We start from the raw sequence: 20,664 nt of genomic DNA on the forward strand, positions 1-20,664 counted from the left end.
AGGCCGGATTCGAAAGCCAGCTTTGTGCTGGCTGGGAGAATCAGGGTGGGGGCAAACACCCAGTCCTGGCCACACAGTTTTGAGGGTCCTGGAGCAAGACACCCTCCCTGGGCCCCCACCCTGGTGGGTGGGTGCTTGCTTGCTTGCTTGGCAGGCAGAGAGCCCAGGAGCAGGCGAGCCTGGGGGCTCTTCCCAAGGGGTGCCCAATCCTGCCTGCCTTGGATGCTGGCCCTCCCAACACACTAACCAGGGAACCCCACAGGGACTGTGGGGCTGTGCAGAGCCTTGGAAAGGGCAGGCTCTGGAGGCCCCTAGGAAACGGAGCCCCCACGGGCTCTGTGGAGGTGGCTTCTCCACCCTGAGAAGCAGCTGGCCAGGGCTAGCATTGCTGTCGGAGCCGGAGAAGGGGATGCTTGTTTTTAAGGAGTTTGGCGGCAGCGGTTGTGACTGATGTTGTTGTTGTCGCTGCTGCTGCTGCTATTCAAGCCCAGTGGCACTCCCAGTGAGACGTGGGCAGCCGCCTCTTCCTCTGGGTCCCTCCTGCAGTTCTTGAACCATCACTCCCTGGATGGATGTTGCAGTCCAAGGCTTCCCTCTGGGCAGCTGGAGTTGGTCTTGGGCATCCAGGTGCCTTGAACCCATGTCTGCTTTGCCAGCTTGAGGAAGCGGCTGCACAGCCAGTGAAGGTCTGAGAAGAGCCACTTTCTTTGTGCTATGTGGAGGAGCTGCAGGTTGGGAAAGAACGTGAGGTTTGGAAGGCAGCCGACACTCCGCCCAGCAGGCCAGGATGGTGGCTTTTGCCGAACGGCCCCAAGCGTTGCCTGGTGTGTGGGACCAGTTTCCTGGAAAAGCTTCTTGCAAGCCCTGCCCGTGCCCAGGAGAGCTGTGTGAAAGCACAGCCGTGTCCTTGAGGCGGCCTCTGGGTTGTGCGCTGGCTTCCAACATCCTGGGGGGCTTTTGCCCCTGGAGCCCGGCCCTCCTCCTCCTCAGATCCCTTCCAGAAAGGCTCCTAAGAACAGCCATCTTCTGAGCCTCCTGGTGAGACCAGCTCTGTGACTGGATTGTCTTCCGTTTGTTGGAGCCAGCGCGGCAGACGGCCAAGTATGCGATTCTTAACTCCGCAAGTATTTCGAGGGGGACTTGCCAAACATGTGAGGGTTGCGCGTTCTTTGTGCGTGTGTGTTTTGGAGGCTGCCTCTGCTGACTAAGCACTCTCCGAGTCCCGTCTGATGCGAGAACTGTTTGTTTTGTCTAGCTCTGCAACAAACAAGAGCTGTCGGAACTCCTTAGAGCCTCCACAAGTGGATTTCTCACACTTGGCAAGGTCGCCCCAAGTCGCTCTGATGCCCAAAGCAATGGACAGGATGGGCCAGAGCCAACCGGACTGGCAGCTGAGTCTTTCTTCCCACCAGGGACGAGACCGCCTCTCCCGGTGTGGCTGAGGGGCTGCAGGGCGGGCCTTGTGGGGCGCAGCCCCCCACTCCGACACATGGTGCCCCCTCCGTGCGTCGGCCGCCTGAGGCCTGTGCCTCGCTTTGCCTCATGGGCGGGCTGCCCTGCTGCTGCAATCCATCACACGGGAGCTGCGACGTGGACCTCCCTGGGGGCTGGGCTGGCCCCTGTGGGAACCAGCAAGTGTAGCGACCCTCAGTTGCGTATCCGTGTCTCTTGGAGCTGTCCTTGCAGACACGCCAAGTGCTGATCTGGCGCTGGGGCTGGGGCAGTCCAGGGCCAGCACCCAGCGGGACCCAGCCTTTCCCTCGGCCCCTGCTTGCTGGGGGATTACTCCGAGAAGGCGGAGAGTGAGCTCTGCAAAACACAACCACCCACAAACCCCTCCGATCCTCTGCCGCAAAGAGCCGCGTTCCGTGACTTGTGCCAGCGATGCAGATGGGGAGTTTGTGCAGTTGTACTTAGCCAGGAGGGGAGAAGAGGTCTCTGGGGACACGGGGGGACAAGGAGCTGGGCTCCCAGTGGATTGTGACACCCCTCCCTCTCTCATGCTTCATCTCCTCGCTCTAGGAATGGACCTTTCCGCCAATCAGGATGAAGAAAGTGATCAGGAAACCTTCCAACTGGAAATCAACAAAGATACCAAGAAATGCACCTTTAGGACCTATACTGGGAAGTACTGGACCTTGACCTCCAACGGCGGAGTGCAGTCCACCGCTTCCACCAAGTGAGCTTTTCACTAGGGAAGTCCAGTTAGTCTTGGGCTTTTCTTTTGGCAATGTTTTGCTGATCTCCTAAATATTACTTAATAGTCAATGCCGTTAGTAGTAAGTTTTATGATTTTGACCGTGTTTGGAATAGTGCAAGCTGAAGCTTTAATTTACTTTCTCTACCCATTGGCAGACACTGTGTGTGTGTGTGTGTGTGTGTGTGTGTGTGTGTGTGTGTGTGTTTGTGTGAAAGAGAGAGAGAGAGAGTGACAGAAGATGAGAAAGGTCTTTTTCCTGGGGAAAAATGCTTGACTGCAATTGCAACTCTGAAATTACTCTCCGTTGTTTCCATTCCTATATGGATGAGCATAAAGGCAGCAATGGATTGTAAGAATCAGGTGCTGCCAGCAATTCGATAGGCAGCCACGCTTGAAAAATGTCGACAGTTGTCTGATAAGTTTCTGGCTGGTCGGTGTACGTCTCCCCCAACATTTCTCTCCTGTGAATGGATCCTGGCAAGACCCTTGCCGAGGCTGCCTGTTGGGGCGCCCAGAACGAGCACCCCCAAATCTTTATGGCACGGCTTTTAATCCTTGCGCCCTTTCCCTCCTCCTCTGCCGAAGCAGGAATGCCAACTGCTACTTCGACATCGAGTGGTGTGACCGGCGCATTACGCTGAAAGCGGCCAATGGCAAATACGTGACAGCGAAGAAGAACGGGCAGCTGGCTGCCACTGCGGAGACCGCAAGTAAGAGCCCCCGGCCCCCGCAGGCGCTGGCAGGAGGCGAGGGGGCGCCGCGTGGGGCTGGCTTTGCCTCGGGCCCTGCGGCTGCCCCCAGGACTGGGTTTCCGGCAGCAGGGCGAGAGCGGGGCAGCTCACCCGTATTCCCTCCAGGATCCAGGGAGGATGCCTCCGAAGAGCAGTTTCCAGGGAGGGGCGGGCAGGCGGAAGGCGTCTTCTGCTTTCCACAACTGGTGGGAACCGAGTGCTGGCGCAGGAAGATGTTTGGCGGCCCCAGATGCTTTCTCAAGCGGTGCCCGGCCACCGTGACAGCCGCTGCAGGTGGACAGGAAGTTTGGGCTGAGTAGCTTTGGTCTCGGGGGGTTTCCTTCTTCATTGGCTCCCCTGGGACCCTCCACTTACACCTTTTCCAACCTGGGCCTCTTCAGACGTTTTGGACGGTGGCTCCCAGCACTCCTCGTCCTTGGCCACAGGGGCTGGAGCTGATGGGAGCGCAACCCTAAAACACCTGAAGCACGCCAGGTTCAGAAACTGGCCCATAATTTGGGAGTCCGGAAAAATCGAATGGCTCACTGAGCTTTGGTAGTTTCTCTGTGTGGGAATGAAGCCACATCGGAGTTTGTGTGCCCTGAGTCAGGCGTGTTCTCCTTCTCCCCCCGGCTGGACAGGTGAGACAGAACATTTCCTCATGAAGCTGATTAACCGGCCGATCATTGTCCTCCGGGGAGAGCACGGCTTCATCGGCTGCCGAAAGGTGACCGGCACCCTGGATTCAAATCGCTCCTCTTATGACGTCTTTCAGCTGGAGTTCAACGATGGTGCCTACAACATCAAAGGTATGGGCCGCATCCACGGCACCCGGCCTGCCTGTTGAGCTCAATGGAAGAGTGAAGCATTGAGCTCCCCCAGAACAGCCACTTTCACTTCCAGAAAGCAAAGTGAAGGTTCTAGTCCTCATGGCTGTAAAGTTGCTTGGAAAATATGTAGCCCGTATTGCAGGGTAGTGGGGAGGTTTGATGCCGTTCCTTCTCCTCTTCCCCCAGAGGCATAAATCGTGGTGAGCCTAAATCAGTAAGACCAGAGAAACCCTGCCAGCCTTGCTCAACTTTTTAAAAGCTGAAGAATTTGTTTACTCTAGTGCTGAATTTGAATACTTGTGGGCTTGTTCTGACATAAGTACTTGGCCTTTTCAGCCCTTCCAGAGGTTTCTCATCCCGTGTTTTGTCGTCTTGGTTCTAACTTGCCCACGCCGCCTCAGCAACTGCAGGCCAGGGTGCCCAAAATGAGGCTGCCCTTGAGAGAAGAGCAAAAGAAGAGGCTTCCACCCTGGGTCCGGCCACCCTCGGAGGCTCACCTGGCGTGCAGGCAGGGCAGGGCCTTCTTGGTGGCTGCACCCAAGCTCTGGAGTGCACTCTCCCAAGGAGTCCGCCTGGCACCTTCTCTGTTGACCTTCCACTGACACGCAAGGGCCTTGCTTCCACAGGACTCTGGCCTGCCTGAACGGTTTGCGTCCTCTGCACCTGGTTGCTCTTTCATTTTCTGCATCTTGCTCTTCCCGGCTATTTTACTGTAAACCATCCAGAGAGCCCTTTGGCTAGATGTCGAAAGCAGACGATAAACACTGTCTGGTAGAACAAGTAGTAGTATCCATCGGCTGCTGAAGCATGGGCCACGTGTCCAAGTCTGGCCCAGCTGGCGTCCCTGATAGCCACGAGGCCCACTCTCCATGCCTCCCTCCCCGCTCTTCCTTTCTCGATGTTTGGTAGTTCCCTAGATTTGCACATCTTTCCTTCCCCCTTTAAAAGGGAGAAGAATTGCCCCTCCAAAAGCTTGCGCCAAGCAAGAGCTTTTGAACCGGCTCCTCTCACCATCGCCTGCAGCTCACAAGAGTTTCCCCATTTCTGAGCCTTGGGCCGAAAGACATTCTGCCCCCTCGCTGCAAACATGGCTTCCTACCGTACAGCCCTCCGTCCCAAGCCTGCTGACCCCGCTTTCCTCTCTCCCCCGCTCCCCGTTTTGCAGATTCGACTGGGAAATACTGGATGGTTGGCAACGAGTCGTCCATCACCAGCAGCAGCAACACGCCGGTGGACTTCTTCTTTGAGTTCTGCGACTACAACAAGGTGGCCATCAAAGTGAACGGGAAATACCTGAAGGGCGACCACGCCGGGGTCCTGAAGGCGACGGCCGACGCGGTTGACCCCTCCACCCTCTGGGAGTACTAAATGCACTTTGGCCCTCCTTCCCTTCCGCTGTCCTCTCCCCCTGCCTCTTTCATTGCCAATTTGTGTTGGGGTTTTTCCGATGTTCTGGCGTGTCTCTTCCTGCGGAAAGGGGTTCTCTTTCAGTCCAGTCTGTGCTTCTCCCCAGCCATAGAATTGGGGGTGGCTCGCCTCTTCCCTTCGTTATGTGAGTCTGTCTTAAAAACTGGAAGCAACGTGGTTAGCCCAGAGAAATGGTTAGCTGCCTGAATTTCCTCCCGGGAGGTCTTGGTTTGTGTAGGCTAGAGCCAAGCCTCCCCTTCTCTCTCCTGGGCCTCGGCGTTTAAAAAGGGAATCATTCCACTGTGCATCCCCTACTCAAGTAGAGCCGGTCTCCTCGGCGCTGTGCGGAGCTGAGAGCCGTCACGGTGGCGGCTCGCTCGGCCCAACGCTGGCGAGGGAGGCAGCCAGCGACGTTCTCATGCTGGGGTTGCGCTCTGGATTAGGCTAGTGTTTTCTCTCTCTCTCTCTCTCTCGACATTTGACCCAAGTGAAATGCATCTTTTCTTCAGCCAATGGCAGAGAAGGGGTCCCTCCGACGCAGGGGCTCCATGTGTGCCACAGTGGCAAGAAAACCAGGGGCGAATTTACAGCAAGGTTTGAGCCAGGAAATCCGTGTGGCGGTCAGGGTTGGAAATGCCCGCCACGCACGACACGAGCTGCCTTCGGGGGGCCAGGACGGGGCAGGAGTGCCACTTGCAAAGAGACCAGGCAAGCCGAACAGCTGCGCCTGCCCGGAGCCCTCCTGCGCCCACCTGGCTTCGTGCTTCTGGGCTCCCAGCGAGTGTCGCGGGCCATCCAAAACAGCTCCACATCTGCACTGCAGTTACTGACACTGCCTTGCCAGTCCCCGGTCCCTCTCTTGGAAGGCGCAAGCTGTTCTAGACCTTTCCTCTCTCTCTACAGATGTATTATTGCATTTGGTATCTTAAAAATAATCTGAGAGTGGCCGAGGGGACCTGACAGGAAGCTTGCCAGTGATGGCAGCATCCAGCGGATGGCAAACCGCAAGTCAAACCTGCACCAACCCTTTTTTCAGCTTGGGCGGCCAAGTAGCTCAGCCCGCCCTCTCTCGATTCCTTCCTGAATGCCCCCACGGAAGATGTGACCTCAGCCAGCAGCTGCCTCTCACAGGTGCGGGAGGGAGATGGGGGTCCCCGCTCGGTTCTGTGACTGCACAAACGGAGGACGGGGCACGGAGGCACTGCTTCCTGCCCGCCGGCTGCCTCTCCCTGCCTCCTTTCTGGCCTCGCTCAGGAGTTCCTGGTGCTTAAGGAGCAGCCACATCTCAGCAGCTTTTTATGTGCACTGCAGCCAAGATAAGCTGGGGGGCGGAAGGGAGTAGGGGGCAGACATGTTGCATGTTTACATGCCTTCAGGGGCAGGAGAAGTAAGAGCCCCTTTTGCTTCCAGTCGCTTTGCTGGTGGCTCGGAAGCAAGTTGCTAATCTCAACTTACAGACTCGGAAAGCTTTTTAAGAATTAGCAGATGCTTGCACAGTCACGCGCTTGGTTCGTTTTCTCTCGTCCCTTAACCTGACTGGAAATCCCCCTGCCCTCCGCACCCCTTACCCAGTGGCTGTTGTCTTTTAAGGGCGAGCATCGAAGTGTCCATTTCCCATTAGTGTGTCCTGCTTGGCTGTTCCTCCCTGCTCGTGTTTTTGGAAAGTCTGTCCGAGGCTGCTTCCCAGCACCTTTGCAATTCCACGCTCTGCTTGCGTAGTTCCTGGAAAAGGGAAAGAAGACCAAAACCGTGCTTTCCTCTCTATTTATAGAAGCTCTTCACAGAGCCATCCTCAACCGCCTCCGATAGGTTTATATAATCCGTGTGGGCATTTGTCCTGTTGCGTACGCGTACCAGCATTCAGAAGAGGCTCGAGTACATGCGTGTACCACATTTCTCTTCTTTGATGCCTTCTTGGAGGTTATCTCTGTTCCTTTAGGCCACCCAAGACCCTGAACTTCAGCCATCTCTTGCCCAGCTCAATGCTCTGGTTTCATCAACCTGCAAACAGTAAGGGCTTTAGAGAAAAAGTGCTCTTACATCTCTGTGCCCAAATCCTTGAATCCATCTGTCTCATGCCTTGCTAAGCAGATAATTGTGCAGAACCCACTTGGACAGTTAGCTGTTGCCCCAATACAAGGGGCTAGTCCTTTTGATCACTACAGGCAGAGGAGGAGTGTTTTGAGCCTTAAAATAAAAAATCACCTTGCTATCTTAACGGGATACTGCCATTGATGTCTGGTGCTAAATTCTTAAGGAAACTGGAATTATCTGCCTTACTAGTAAAGGGGGATTCGCTCCAGGGGCTGTTTGGGGGCAACCAGGAAAGGCAATGGTGGGAACAGAGATGACTTTCTAGCGGGGCCGAGGGTGTGATCCATCCTTTAACACCCGCCAGGCTTCACCCTTCCAGTGGCCTCTCCCATCCCTCTCCCGAGCGACCCCACCGACTTCTGCGTAACCGTTTAACGTCGAGAGTTCTCTTCCTTGCCTTCTACCTTTGCTGTTGTGGCTCTGAAAAGCATCTCACATTCTGGTATATTTTGTTAAGTTTTTTTTCCTTTTAAATATACTTTTGTAAGTGCCATTTGTATAGCAAGCTTCAAATGGAGAAGAGAAGTGACGAAATAAAATCCTGCATTCAGATAAGAAAGAAATGGTTGTGCTGGGCTTTTTTTTCCCCCTCATACAACAATAAAACTTCTGGATGTGGAGGCAGAAAAATCTTTTTGGCACAGTCCAGCCAGCCTGAGGGATTTGGGGAACTGCAGAATTCTTTCTGTCAAATAGGCAAAGAGGACACCCTACGGGCACACTCTGATACAAGTTTAACCAACTTCTCTGTGCGGGTTGGGCTTGCTGGGACTGTTTTTGTCTGAACATACAGTGCATAGGATCATGCCTTAAGCATCTCTGGAGGTTATGCATTTAAGCTTGCTTAACTGTTAGCGAAGATTTCTAAGCCCCCAAACCTTCTGTGGCAGTCAGCCTTCTCCCCATCCTCCTGAGGAACCCTAGTTTTGGGTACCCGTGGCTGACTACAATTCCCAACATTCTTTAGGAGAAGAAGCAGTCATGAAACAGGGACCAAGATACAGTGATGTCCACTGCAACAAGAAGTTGCCGTGTAGATGGCTCTTGTTCAGGATACTTCCCTGAATTGCTCCCTGTCCATCTCCCCCCACCGTACCCCCCCAAAAAACCCCTTGGGCAGCACTCTTGTGGCTGCTGGGCTGTTGAGTTGTCAGTGAACTGGCTTAGGGGGTGTTTTTGGTAATGCTGGGGGTGGGTGTTTTCTCCAAAGGCGTGCAAAATTTTGCTTTTCCCCAAGCAGGCTTGGACATCTTCTCTGATTGGGGGGGCGGGCACTTCAGCCGTCCCAGAAACCAGCATGGAGAAAAGCATGAGGAGATTGCCTGCCCCTTCCCCAGTCTGGTAGTCCCAACTATTTGGACGACATAAATCTTAGGTTACCCTGAAGTCAGCAAAATGGAAGTTTTGGGTATGCAAGTTACCGCAATGTCTTTTTGACAACTGGCTACGTTTTGAAGATGGAATAGGATGAGCATGTCTCATACTTATGTTTGACTATGTCCCACAGCTGTTTCCTTTGGGGAGGAGACAACGCAACTAGTTTTTCATGGGAAGTGCTTTCAAATTTGCCAATACGTGTGTTGTTAATGATCTGGTTGTCTCTGGGAGCGAGGGGAACACAAGTGAGTTTTCCACACCCTTTTGGTAACTAAGAAAACTAATATCACAACACCGGAAGGTTAAATGGGCCACCTGGAATAACTCGATGGGTGGAGGACCTGGTGAAATTTTAACTTTTCAGGCAGGTGACTTTTAAGCATAATCTACATGTGGAAAAAGATGGGAATATTCATGCTCCTTGGAAATCTGTGCATGATTATCTTCACTAATACACTAAATCTTGCCCATATTTTTTATTTATAGATAGATGAGATTATATATCTATATCTAAGAAAATGCACCATTTTAGCTTCACTTTTCCCACCCACTTTCCCCCCCCCCCCCCAGTTTACTTGGTTTGAATTGGCTTTGATTTTGAAATGAACGCAAGAAATCCCCTTTACTGACCATTTCCTAACACAGTCATGCTGGCTGGGGCTGATAGGAGTTGTAGTCAACACATCTGGAGTCACTCGGAAGCCTGCGTCAGTCCCTGGTTTTAAGGAATACACACATTGTTCCGTGCTCAGTATACAAAATGGAACCTAAAAGCTCCATCTTACATCAATATCACCCCACAGCTGGAGCGTTCTCATAAGTAGCTTTCAGCCTTCCAGATGTTTTGGGCTGTAGCCAGCACACCAATAGGGAGGGATTGGGGGAATTCTGACCTTCCAGGTTTTTTAGCCTACAAGTTGCGCACCCACCACATAAGCAGCTGGCTTGCCAGAAGCATCCTCTGTCCAGTCACAACTCCCCCCATGAGAGGGTCTTCAGCCCCTCCCAGGGCCCGTTCCCAAGCATTCAACCCCCATAAGCACCTGGTTCACCTCCACGTACACGAAGGCACTTCTTCAAAAGGCAGCCAGACGCTTTTCCTCCTGGCTGTGGCGGGGTTTCGTGCTGTGTGGCGCTGCGAACCGCGGTTATCCTGGCCTCTATAAAAGCAGCTGGGCACTGAGCACCTCCCTCATGTCTCTGCCTCACAAGAGCTGGCGCCTTTTCTGCTCTCACACACCTGTGCCAAAATCAAGCTGGAATTTCTGAGCAGCAAGGAAGCTGGGGCGCCCCATCCTCCTACGAATGGGGTTCTGTCTTGGCTGATGGGAACCAGGATTCTCTCCTGCAGGACCTCAGACTTGGGGGGCCAAATCCCGCCAGGCTGGGACTCTTCCCCTCCCATCCCAAAGGGAGAAAGGGCTGAACCACTGGCCGCAAAAGCATTAAGCTCCGATTATGCTTCCACTTGGCATCCAGCATTGAGCGGGGGGCTGGACCCAGTGGCCTTCTAAGCCCCTCTCAATTCTGTTCTATGAAACGTGGTGGTATTCGGGGAGGGGGCTGCCCACCCCTGGAAGGTGGCCTTGAGAGCTCAGATGGAATCAGGCCCTGGGCTGGAAGGGGTCACTGTTCTTCTGCAGGTGCAGCCTGATCTTCGGGGAGTCTTGCCTGCGACCCCACAAAGGGATGGGAAGTTCCGACCTCAGGCGCTTCAGTGCATGCCGAAGTCCAAAGTGAAAAGGCAGAAGACGAGCTCTGTTGGACATCCAAGACAACACACCCTTGTTAGGGGCTGCAAGGCACCAGCCAACACCCAGACCCAAGCCTCTTCCAAGGCTGTGCCCCCCAGTCAGTGCCTATCGCCCCACCCATCCCGGCCGACTGCTTCCTCTTCTCAAATCTGTCAGGGAGGAAAAGAGAACAGGTGTGGCATGCCAGGAAGTGGGCAGTGCCAGGAAGCTGGAATAACGGCATTTGGGCTCGTCGTAATAAAGGGTTATCTCAGTGTGGATTTGGGGCTTTTTCCTAATGGCTCAGCACGGCTACAACTGTTCTTCCGAGATGCTGGAGTCATTCTGTCCGCACCCAACTTCATGACGCACTGCAGTTCTCCCAGGTGTTTAAGAATACGTGATCCGGCAAAGAGTCTGCTGGTTTGAATTTTAAGTCCAGGACTAGTAACGCAGAAGCACTGGCTTTGTCCTGCAGGAGGGAGGGGGCAGAAGAAGCAGATGTATTTTGCTTTTGCAGTGCATGCTTGTGGATGCCACCTCTGTTCACAAAGGCAGCCAGTCAACCAGAGGCGCTTATTGAAAAAAATAACAACAAAGCAGAGCCAAGCACACCGGTTTCTGTTGCCAGTAGCAACTTGCCTGAGGGGGTGTGTGTGTTTGCTTGTCGGTCTGGTTGTTTGTTTTTGCAGAAAGAAAAACTTGTGCTTCAAGGCTATTGCCGCTGCAGAGCAAAGCTAGGTACATGAAAAAGAAAAAAGGATGTGTGTCTCATTTCGCTATTGCCATTTTAAACGCAACAGGCCTGAACTGCTCTGTCAGAGAGGGCGTCTTCCCTCGGAAGCATCCTTCCTTCCAAGCTGCCTGGGGCCTGGCCGTGTCCTACTGCCAGGCCAAGCCGGGGCTGGATTTTAATCAGCCCGCTGACGTGCATCCAAGAGCACCGCGTGATGTTTTATGCAGCCCTTTGGACAGGCGTCGATTTTTGCAGGCCTCGGCTTCACCCAAAGGGGCCATAACGACGAGGCTGGTGGGCTTCTGGAGGCCAAGCCTGGACAGAGGCAGCGGAAGAGGCCTTCTTGTTGCCATGGTGATGAATGGCCTGGCCTGGCCGCTCTGCTGCTGCGGAAAGCCGGAGACCCCGGAGACCGACTCAGGGCCGTCCCCAGGGCTGGGAGGGCCCTTGGGCGAGCCCTCCTGCAACCCCTCCCCCCACAGTGCATTTCCCTTTTCATGCCCATCATCCACAGCCAAGGTTGTGCCACATCCTCTTTTTAGGTTCCTCACCACGTGCTTGCTTGACAAGTTGGCAGCCGCATCTCTGCCCTTCCTCCTCACCGGGGTGCTTGGGCTGAAGCAGGAGGGAGCCGAAAGGGCCGCTGTGGAGGAGAAGAGCAGCGGCAGCTTCGACAAGGCGCAGAAAGACAAGGCTTGCAGAAAGACGGCCCGGCAAACTGCTCTCAAAACCAGCATGTTGCTCCAACATCCCATCAAAATCTACTCCCCCCGCCAGACTAAGTCTATTAATTCCAATGCTGTCTTCTCAGACATCTCAGAAGGAATCTCTCTGGTCTATGTGACCGTCTCCTTTCCTTGCTCAGCTGTCTCTTCTCCAGGCTAAACATACAAAGTTCTTCCAATTTTCCCAGGGGCTGCTGCCCCCAGACTCAGAGCAGGCCTAGTACTTTGGGGGCTTCGCTTCTCCTACAGCAGGGGTGCCCAGCACTTTGGGGTCAAGCAGCACAATTAGGGTTCGGACAATCTCACAGAACAGCTGTCCTTCTGCGGCCGGGTTTGTCCACAGCGAGTCACAAAACACTCTTCTCCGAGACAGCAAACTGGCAAGACTATCCCATGTCTGAGAACCTGGAACAAGCAGAGGTGGACTCAGAACACAAAGCCACTGTCCCAGATAAAGATCTGAGAGGTGCATTTCACAGGATGCTGGTCTCCCAGGTATAGAAAGTAATGAATCCATAAAAGGGCACATTGTCTGGCAGGCACCAAGAGAAGCCATTCCCAGCCCTAAAGCATCAATGGGGGAAAACGCAGCGGAACATCATGGAGTCGTCAGAACACGCAGTCAACAAGCTGCCCCTCTGCATTTCCACACAATGTTTTCCTTGCGACCCAAAGCTGCCTAAAACACACACAGTGCTCCCTTTCCCCACATCACTAGACAATCAAAACTCCCTGGTACTGAAGGGATTTCTACACTGTCCTGCACTCTTTACCACACCACCACACTGGCTCTAAACCCAAATTAAGTGCTAGTTTTAACCTACTTAGTACTTCAGTACTTGCTGGAGTGACTCTCCCGACCACAGATTACTGGGTCACTCGCTCAAAATCTGGGATCTTCCTTTGAGACTCGGCGGGCAGCGAGAAGGGGCAGGGGCTTTCTCCGTGTGTCCCCTCCATCTAGGGAATGGCATCCTCACGGAGCCCTGCCTGTTGCCAACCTTGAAATCTTGACAATAGCATGTTAAGACAGCTCTTTATGCCCTTTTAAAAGATATACACAGATCTTCCAGGTCTTCAGCAAGGTGCCCATCCCAGGTGACTGTACAGGGCTGCTCTTCATGGTAAGTTGCTTTTGTTGCTTTTAGTAATTTTTGTGTTTCGAAAACGATTGTGGCATTTATATTGCTTTTTAGGAACTGCTCTAAACCACCCAAAGAGCTCTGCTTAGTGGATGGTCTAGAAATGAAATAAAGATAAATAAAAAACCCCAAATGCATCACCCTGTTAGCACAGCAGAGTTCTGTATAAACGCCTCATCCAATGCAGCTGGAAAGTTTTGGCCTCATAAAGAGGAGACGACTGGGCCTGCAAAGAGATCCCGGAGGAGACCCTCACGCCCCCTTCACCTCTGCCTGGTCCCCGGGGTCCCATGCACCCTCCCTCCCTCCCCTCCGCCCGAAAGCAGCCGAGCCGAACCGTCCCTGCGCTTTCTCTGGGGTGAAGAGGGAAAAAGGTCTCTGACCTTGAATTGGAATTGCTGACCAGCCGCAGGACTGGGAGGGGGCGGGGGGGGGAGCCTGCTTTGATGCTGCAGGGGGGCCGCTTGCTTTGCTGAACGCTCCCGGCTCTGAATAGCCGCTTTGGAGTTTTTCATCTTGCCTAAGATTTATCTGAACAGGTCAGAGAAGACCTCTCCCCCTCCCCGGCTGCCCCTCGGAAAGCAAATCCACGTCCCAGATTCCCTCCGCCTCTCTCTGCTGCTCCAGAGTGCAAGACATCAAGGACCAGGGGAAGGAGGGGGAGGACTTGAGCTCTTTTAATATGAAACTGGAACATGCATTCAGCCTCCTAAAACCATCATTTCAGCCTTTTACGAGATGAGGGGGCTGCCTGGCCCCTGCAGCAGCAATATTTGAATAGAACATCTAGAGTAGACCCAGGGGAAGGACCGTCAGGGAAGGGAGAGGAGGAAATGAGGAACAGCACAGAAGAACCACCGTGTGGTTCGGTCGAAGGGTCAGACTGCGATTCCGGAGAGCGGAATTCAGGTCATTGTCCCTCTGTCTAATCACAGGGCTTTATTTATTTTATGGGAATACAATAAAATCGAGGTGCCTTGCAGAGGTGGTGCTAAATACGGAGAAGATTGAGGCCAATGGAAATCCCCACAAAAGCACTAATTTCCGTATGTTGTAGAGATTTTTTTGAGATTACCAGTCTCCTAAGGACTCCCTTATTTGCAAAAAGGGGGTGCATAGGCAAGGGAAAGGAAGGCTTTTGATGTCAGAAAAATGAACCCCAAGGCAGAAAGATTCAATGGGGGGGCAGCAGGAGGGGAGGCCCCTGTGGGCAAAAAGCCGGCTCAGCCAAGGGGCTCAGCCACAGGGGAGATCTTCAGCCCCTCTGTACCTTTATTTTAGAAAGTGCCTCTGGACAGCAGCAAGTGGGGCAGCCGACCTGCCAGAGTGTTGGGACTCCTGCCCGATTAGTAAGCTGCTTCCTAACCAGTGGCCTCAGGTTCCTTGCCGGAGGGAACAAATCAAGTGAGGACGCAGCATCCTATCATCCAAAAGTCACAGTAAGGATAGGAGGGCCACCTGAAACATGCAAGAGAGAGAGAGTTTCTGACTTTTCCAGAGCTTGTCCTCAGGCAAGATGCTGTGCAAAACTGGGCGGGCAGCAGGAAGGTGGAGACATGGAGTGGTGGAGCCACTCTGGCTCTGGCGTTTGGGTCCTGCTAAGAGAAGTTTCCAGAGGGCCTTTTGCACCGGAGGGGTCCTAAAATGGCAGCTGCAATTTCGACTGCAATTAAAAGAAGCCACGTTGGGAGGGGGGGACTAGCAAGCATCCCCAGGACCCTTTCCTGGCGGAGTGCACCAATGCTAATTGGCAGGGGTGAAGGCTTCCACTTGTCATTGCCAATCCAAGTCCCAACGAGAGCCAGTTGGTCTATTCCTGCCTTTAGGAGCAGGAAAAGCAAAAGGCTGTAAGATGCAAATGTGGGTGGTTTGCATCAGAGAATGTGGGAGCAATGCTGGATATCGAAAAGAAACGATGCTCAGGCGCAATGCACACAAACTCACCCACACATACAAATGCTACCTGGCTCTGAAGCTTGTGTGTGCCTTGTTGGGAAAATTTGGATAAATCCTGTCTGAAAAGCATTACTTCTGTGTGCTTCTGCATTGTGGGCTCAAATCCTGTACTCCTCAAAACCAAGCTAAGTCACTGTTTAAAAGGGCATTGGAATTCAGTTTACCAGGAAGTATCTTCCTAGCCCAGAGGGCTTCATGTGCCCTGGTCATGCAGAATGTCTAGAGTCTAGATAAGGGTCTGAGCTTATCATGAATAGTTTCTCAGTAGCTTGAATTTACATGTCTAAGCAGACCTGGAAATGGGTTCAAGTTACTCAACTAAAGTGTCAATACACTGTAATTAGAAATATTGTAATCTCATTGTTACAGTGTGATTGACTGACATTCCTTTATCTGTTCTGTATGTGATGACCTCAGAATCTTATTGTAATCTCTGCAATCTGTCATCAATTGCCCTGTACCTGTGACATGACTGGGAGTGTATAAAAAGCGTAGTTGTGTTGAAGCTTTGCAGCAGAGTTTACCTCTGCCTGCCCGATAATGCATTATTGTGAGTACGGACCCGTGGAGAACCTGGGTAATACAATAAAGCCAAGATGGTCTGGATGCTTGATCTTTCCCACGAACCCGAGTTTTATTTTCCTCTTCTCAAATTGAGATTCCGGGATTCTGACAGCCTTTAAAGGCATCCCTGTTTGCAGAGAGCCATGTGTGCATGGATGGAGAAAAAGAGGGTATTTGATCTTAGGTGGGGGGAAAACAACCCTTGGGCACCAAGATTGGGGTGAGGGGAACAGAGATGAAGCCCCGTGGGCTGAAGGACAGCTCATGGGGGGGCGGGGGGCAAATGCGGCAGAGCTTCTCAGGGCCCCCTACCTTGATTTCAGCCGGGGGGCTGTGGGCCTTCTCTAACATCTCCTCCGACAAAGAAACCGCTGCTCTGCACCCACCCTCCACAGGTAATTAACTTCACTTCCTTCAATTGCAATTATCAGCACCGGCAGTTTGCTGAGGGCTGACGCCCCTGACCCTCCCCGCTCTCTCTGGTGCCATTAAAGCAGCGGGAGAGGTCGAGAGGAGGAGGGGAAAAGGTGGAGGGCCACGGATTACACATGAATCGCACGGCTATCTCAGCCATGCAGGCTTGCTGAAGCGGGACTACAAACGGATTCTCCGTCCCTCCATTCGCGGATTTCAGCCCCGGCCTCCTCCTCCTCCTCGCTGCATTAGCAGCATCGGTTTCATCACTGCATGTCATTCCATAGCAAAGAGAAAGGGGACCAGAATATTAACGACGCCTGCTGTTCTCCGGCTAGCCCGCTCCAAGATCAGCCTAGCAACAGCGGGGACCGGAAAGAGCTCTCCCCATTGGTTGCCATGCTTCTGACATCAGCAGGGGCTCCCCCAGCAACCAGGGGTGGGGAGAAAGTTGATCTCCAGATGTTGGGGACTTCAGTTCCCAGCATCTCTAGTCATTAGCCCTGTTGGCAAGGGCCTGTGGGAGGTGAGGGACCACACATCTGGAGATCTGGCACCCTCCAGATGTTTTTGATGGAACTCTTGGGGCTCCTGACCCCCCTGATGGGAGCTGAAGTTCAAGATATCTGGAGAGCACTACATTTGGAAGATGCTGTTGCAGGGGTGCAGTGTTGTTCTTTTCTACCTTTAACTGTGCTGTCACCTCTCAGGCCCCCAGTCCCCAGCAGACCATGAAAGTGTAGGCCTTGTTCTGGAAACACGGCTGAGATAACGGACTCCATGGCTGTGTACGAAGTTGAACCAAGCCCACATGGTCTTTGCTCACCTTCCCAAGAGGCACAATTGCCCCCAGGTGTTAGGGAGCTGGGGCAGTGTGGGCAGTGGCTTATTTCAACCACATTTGCAAGGTACGGGGTCTCCCATCTTGACGCTTTTGCTGAGCCCCAGAGGGATGCCTTGCTGCTCAGCGGTGGGCAAAGACGTGAGCAGACGGATCATTGTGTGAAGCGTTTCTGCTAAGACAAGCCAGTGCGCTCCACTTATATTCTCCATGGCAGTGAGGGCTAAGCAGGAGAAGCCTTTGGAACAGAAATGTTCAAATGGTGGGTTTTCCTGTTTTGCCTCCACTTATTCTGAGGAACTTTCAGGACTGAGTTTCCAGTCTCCTGGAGGAAGAGTCCACAAAGTCAAACCAAGTGCATTTGATGCAACTCGCATACATCAGAGCGCATCATGTCCAGTTCTTGTGCCTCCATGTTTGAGACGGTGGAAATTCGACTTGCAACCAGTATCTTGGTGACATGATAAGGACTAGGTAAGGAAAACACCTCAAACTTCTTCCTGCCCTTTTCACTTTTTCCCAGACAAAGCAACAAAGGGTCTAACACAGTTGTTCACACAGCGGCTGCTCAGCTACTGACAGAAAATCCATAAGCAAGACACGAGGGCAACAGAAGCCCCTACCCATGTTCCCCGGCAACTGCGTAGACAGACATAGGGCATGATACTTCTTACCACACAAATTTTCAGTGCTTTTGCTGAACAACGCACAGGGCTTGCCTTCCTCTGGTTTTATCACACGGGTTTCCTCTGTTCAATCCCAAGGAGTGACCACAAAATGAGAGACCACATAGAATGAGTCCAACCTATCTCCTGCAGAACGGAAGACCCCACTAGCCAGGTATAGTCTGAGAAACAAAGCGAGACCCCCTGCATGGGCCCGGTCAACAAGAGGTCTCAGACCGCATCCTTGTGGAGCCCAGGAGTCTGGAGATGGCCAAAGGCATGTACCCACTCTGTTCTTCTCAAATGGCTCCGGAAATCAGCCTTTTGGCTTCACCAGCAAAGTCGGAAATGAGTCCAGTGCAGGCAAGAAAGGTGCAAAGCAAAGCCTACAGGCACTACGTAAGAACAGGTCTGTTTCTAAGGCTGACGGGGAAGCCTGACCCAGGAGCCTTTACAGGGGTTAGGCATTATTATTAGACGTGGGAATTATCAGCTGGTGTTTCTGCACAGCTGCCTCTTTAATCAGGGCTGGGTGAGGGTGCGGAAGTTAACTGCTTGCCTGCCATTCCTTGGGGCACTGGCTAAAAACACATCGGGGCTCAAACCTCTAGACAAGACGTTTCAACTTCAGGCTGTGAATCTGGGGTGCCATTTCGAACGACCCACATTTGGCCCAGACAGCTGGCTCAAAGACACAAAGACAGAAGGAACTGGAACGAGACGGACGGACGGCAAAAGGCTCCGAATGAGGGGGGGACGAACCGGAGCAGGGACGCAATTGCTGCCAGCCAGGCTGGGCTGAATATCCAACCTGCTCAGCGTTTGAAATGCTGAGCTAATCTAACTGGATGTGCCTGTCAGGAATCCTCACAGAGCTGCACATTCATTTAATGGGGGAGCCTCCGTTCCTCCGGAGGAAGCGGCAGTGAAGGGCAAGGGTGTCGCTGCTGCAGAAACGCGCTCCCTTTGTCCTGGATTAATACATCAAGAATGGCTCGCCCGCTCACCCCATTCATCCGACTCCGTCCTGGCAACGCAGCATAGTTTAGCATTGCTATGGACCGTGGGGAGATGCGCTGGCTTGCAAAGCATCCCCGTTATTCCCTAAGAACTGACATGGGATTGTTTTGCAAGGCGCACCAGACAAGGGAATTCACTGTTGGAACCTCAGGACTTGGGGTTTCGATTTGGTCATCATGGCCAAGTCTCCCCATCTCTTCTGGAAATGCAGGCGCCAATGCAGGGCAGGGGGAGAGAAGTATCTCTTAGCCCCGACTTAAATGCTACTGCTGGATGACAAAGGATTTGGGCAGACAAAGGGCATGGGTTTTTTTCACCCTCAACAGGTCCCCCGCCTTGATTCAAGTCTTGCAGGATTGTGTGAGCGAAGCACACAATGGCTTAGAGTGAGGAGGATGCATTATTTGGCACAGATCCGTGGCTGGTGTGTCTGCAAGACGGGAAGGGGTTCCTCTGGTCTCCACTTCTGTATGAGCAGGCATGGACAAGTGAAGCCACTCCAAAGACCGAATCACGTTTTGAGCTATGAGATGATCCAAGGGAATGGTCAGTACTGAACTGCGGAGTTCCAAGTTACCTCAAGGATCCTTTTAGGTAATTCTGTGGCATTTCAATGAGCTCCTCAAACAGAAAATGAACACAAGCAGATGCACATCACATTAAGGGCTACAGATTTTCCCCAAAACTCGGCAAATCCTGGGCAGACTTTAAAGCAAATCCAGAACTGTGAGCTATTTGCAGTAGTTCAGGGTATCCAGCATCATTTCCTCCTTTTTACAAACTAGGGCATTTATAATGAAGTTTGGGGTTGGATGGTGGAGACCAAGTGGAAGGACTGCAGACACAATTCTGCTAATGAAAACAATTCTTTTGCACTCAGTGTGAGCTCAGAGGCAGCCTGTTTGAGACCCTGGATCAAATTGGGAGGCCGAAACGAAGCAGGCTGCAATGTCTTCACCATCCTTGTTCTGGGTCACATGATCCTTGCTGGACAGGGTAAGACCCAACAGACCTGGGCATTGGTCTACATGCCCTTAACCAAGCCTTTTGGCTGTGTTAACATTCTCGTTCAGCTCTGGAACCACCGACGGTTGTCAGGAGAACAACAGTTGCTTGGCACGCAGAAGGTCCCACGGTTCACTCCCTGGCATCTCCAGGTAGGGCTGGAAAAATTCCAAGCAGAAAGCCTGGACAGGCCCTGCTGGTTGGTGCAAGACTGCTAGACTGGATGAGCCATGTTCACGCAATGCAACACCCCTCACTCAAGGAGGCTTGCTGAAAATCGTGTTTTGTGAATCCAACAGTGCTTTTTTAACCACAAGTAGCCCATGACGAGAATCCATGGTTTCTGGCTTTGTGTCTTGCTCATGGCCAATGCAGCCATGGATTCAAGCGAACCCATAAAAGGTCCAGTGAAAGCCTACACTCAACCTTGAGGGTTGGTGTCATGTTGAGCCAACTTAGGATACTGCAGCTCCCTAGACCAGTACAATGCATCCTAGGAAGCTCCTGCAATAGTCTGGGAATTCTGTGCTCCACTCTGGGCAAAGAGGTAGGTCTGCAAGGTGGAGTCCAAATGCCACTTGATTGTAGCCATCAGGAAAAGGTCACACGAGATCAAAAACGTCTGTCTATAGCCCGGCCTCTTCAGGTACAAAGGTGCATTTATCCACAGCAGATAAACACGTCTCTCTTGTAGGGGTGTGCTTTTTGCTCCATATACACCACATGAAAGGCGAAGTGGCTCATGCTATGAAGACCAACACAACGCACAAGCAGAGCACATGTGCAACACACCCAGTTGTGTCTGCTCTTTACTGCCGACTACCTAACCGAGCATATCGCTCATTTCCTACATGCACAAACCTTCAGTACAGGAATGCTGGAAATGTGTGCAGAAGCTTTGACCAGTACTGGGGACCAAGGCCAAACAACACTCGTTCCGCGTCAGAACAAGACTGCAATACAAAGGAAGTCCTGCTTCGGTTTTCAGCCGGAATGCAAGGCTGGAAACTTTCTTGAGACTGCACAGCTGGTGGCTTCTCTTGCTTGCATTTGGGACAAATTAGGGTTCTGTGGTAGACTTCAGCTGTTTTCGCCTGGAAACATTTGCTGCTTTCAGCTGCAGCAATCTGAAAATGTGAAGACAACCGTGGTTAAGCTGCCTACCACTAAGAAGAGTAAAATGTTTTTGGGTACTGATTGTACGTAGGAAACCAGAACACAAAA

At 52.6% G+C, this 20,664-nt stretch overlaps 1 protein-coding gene across 1 annotated transcript in view; it reads left to right on the plus strand.

The window, feature by feature from the left end:
* Nucleotides 1-7,825, plus strand: part of FSCN1 (fascin actin-bundling protein 1) — a 31,568-nt gene extending 23,743 nt beyond the window's left edge. The window contains exons 2-5 of the mRNA XM_044433526.1: nt 2,023-2,179; nt 2,789-2,910; nt 3,573-3,740; nt 4,927-7,825. Coding sequence (XP_044289461.1) covers nt 2,023-2,179; nt 2,789-2,910; nt 3,573-3,740; nt 4,927-5,129 — 650 coding nt within the window. The 3' untranslated portion in view covers nt 5,130-7,825. The remainder of the gene's footprint in view (nt 1-2,022; nt 2,180-2,788; nt 2,911-3,572; nt 3,741-4,926) is intronic.
* The last annotated feature ends 12,839 nt before the right edge of the window (nt 7,826-20,664 follow it).

The sequence above is a fragment of the Varanus komodoensis genome, unplaced genomic scaffold (genome assembly GCF_004798865.1).
Source record: "Varanus komodoensis strain SLA01 unplaced genomic scaffold, ASM479886v1 scaffold26, whole genome shotgun sequence".
Taxonomy (NCBI): Eukaryota; Metazoa; Chordata; class Lepidosauria; order Squamata; family Varanidae; genus Varanus; species Varanus komodoensis.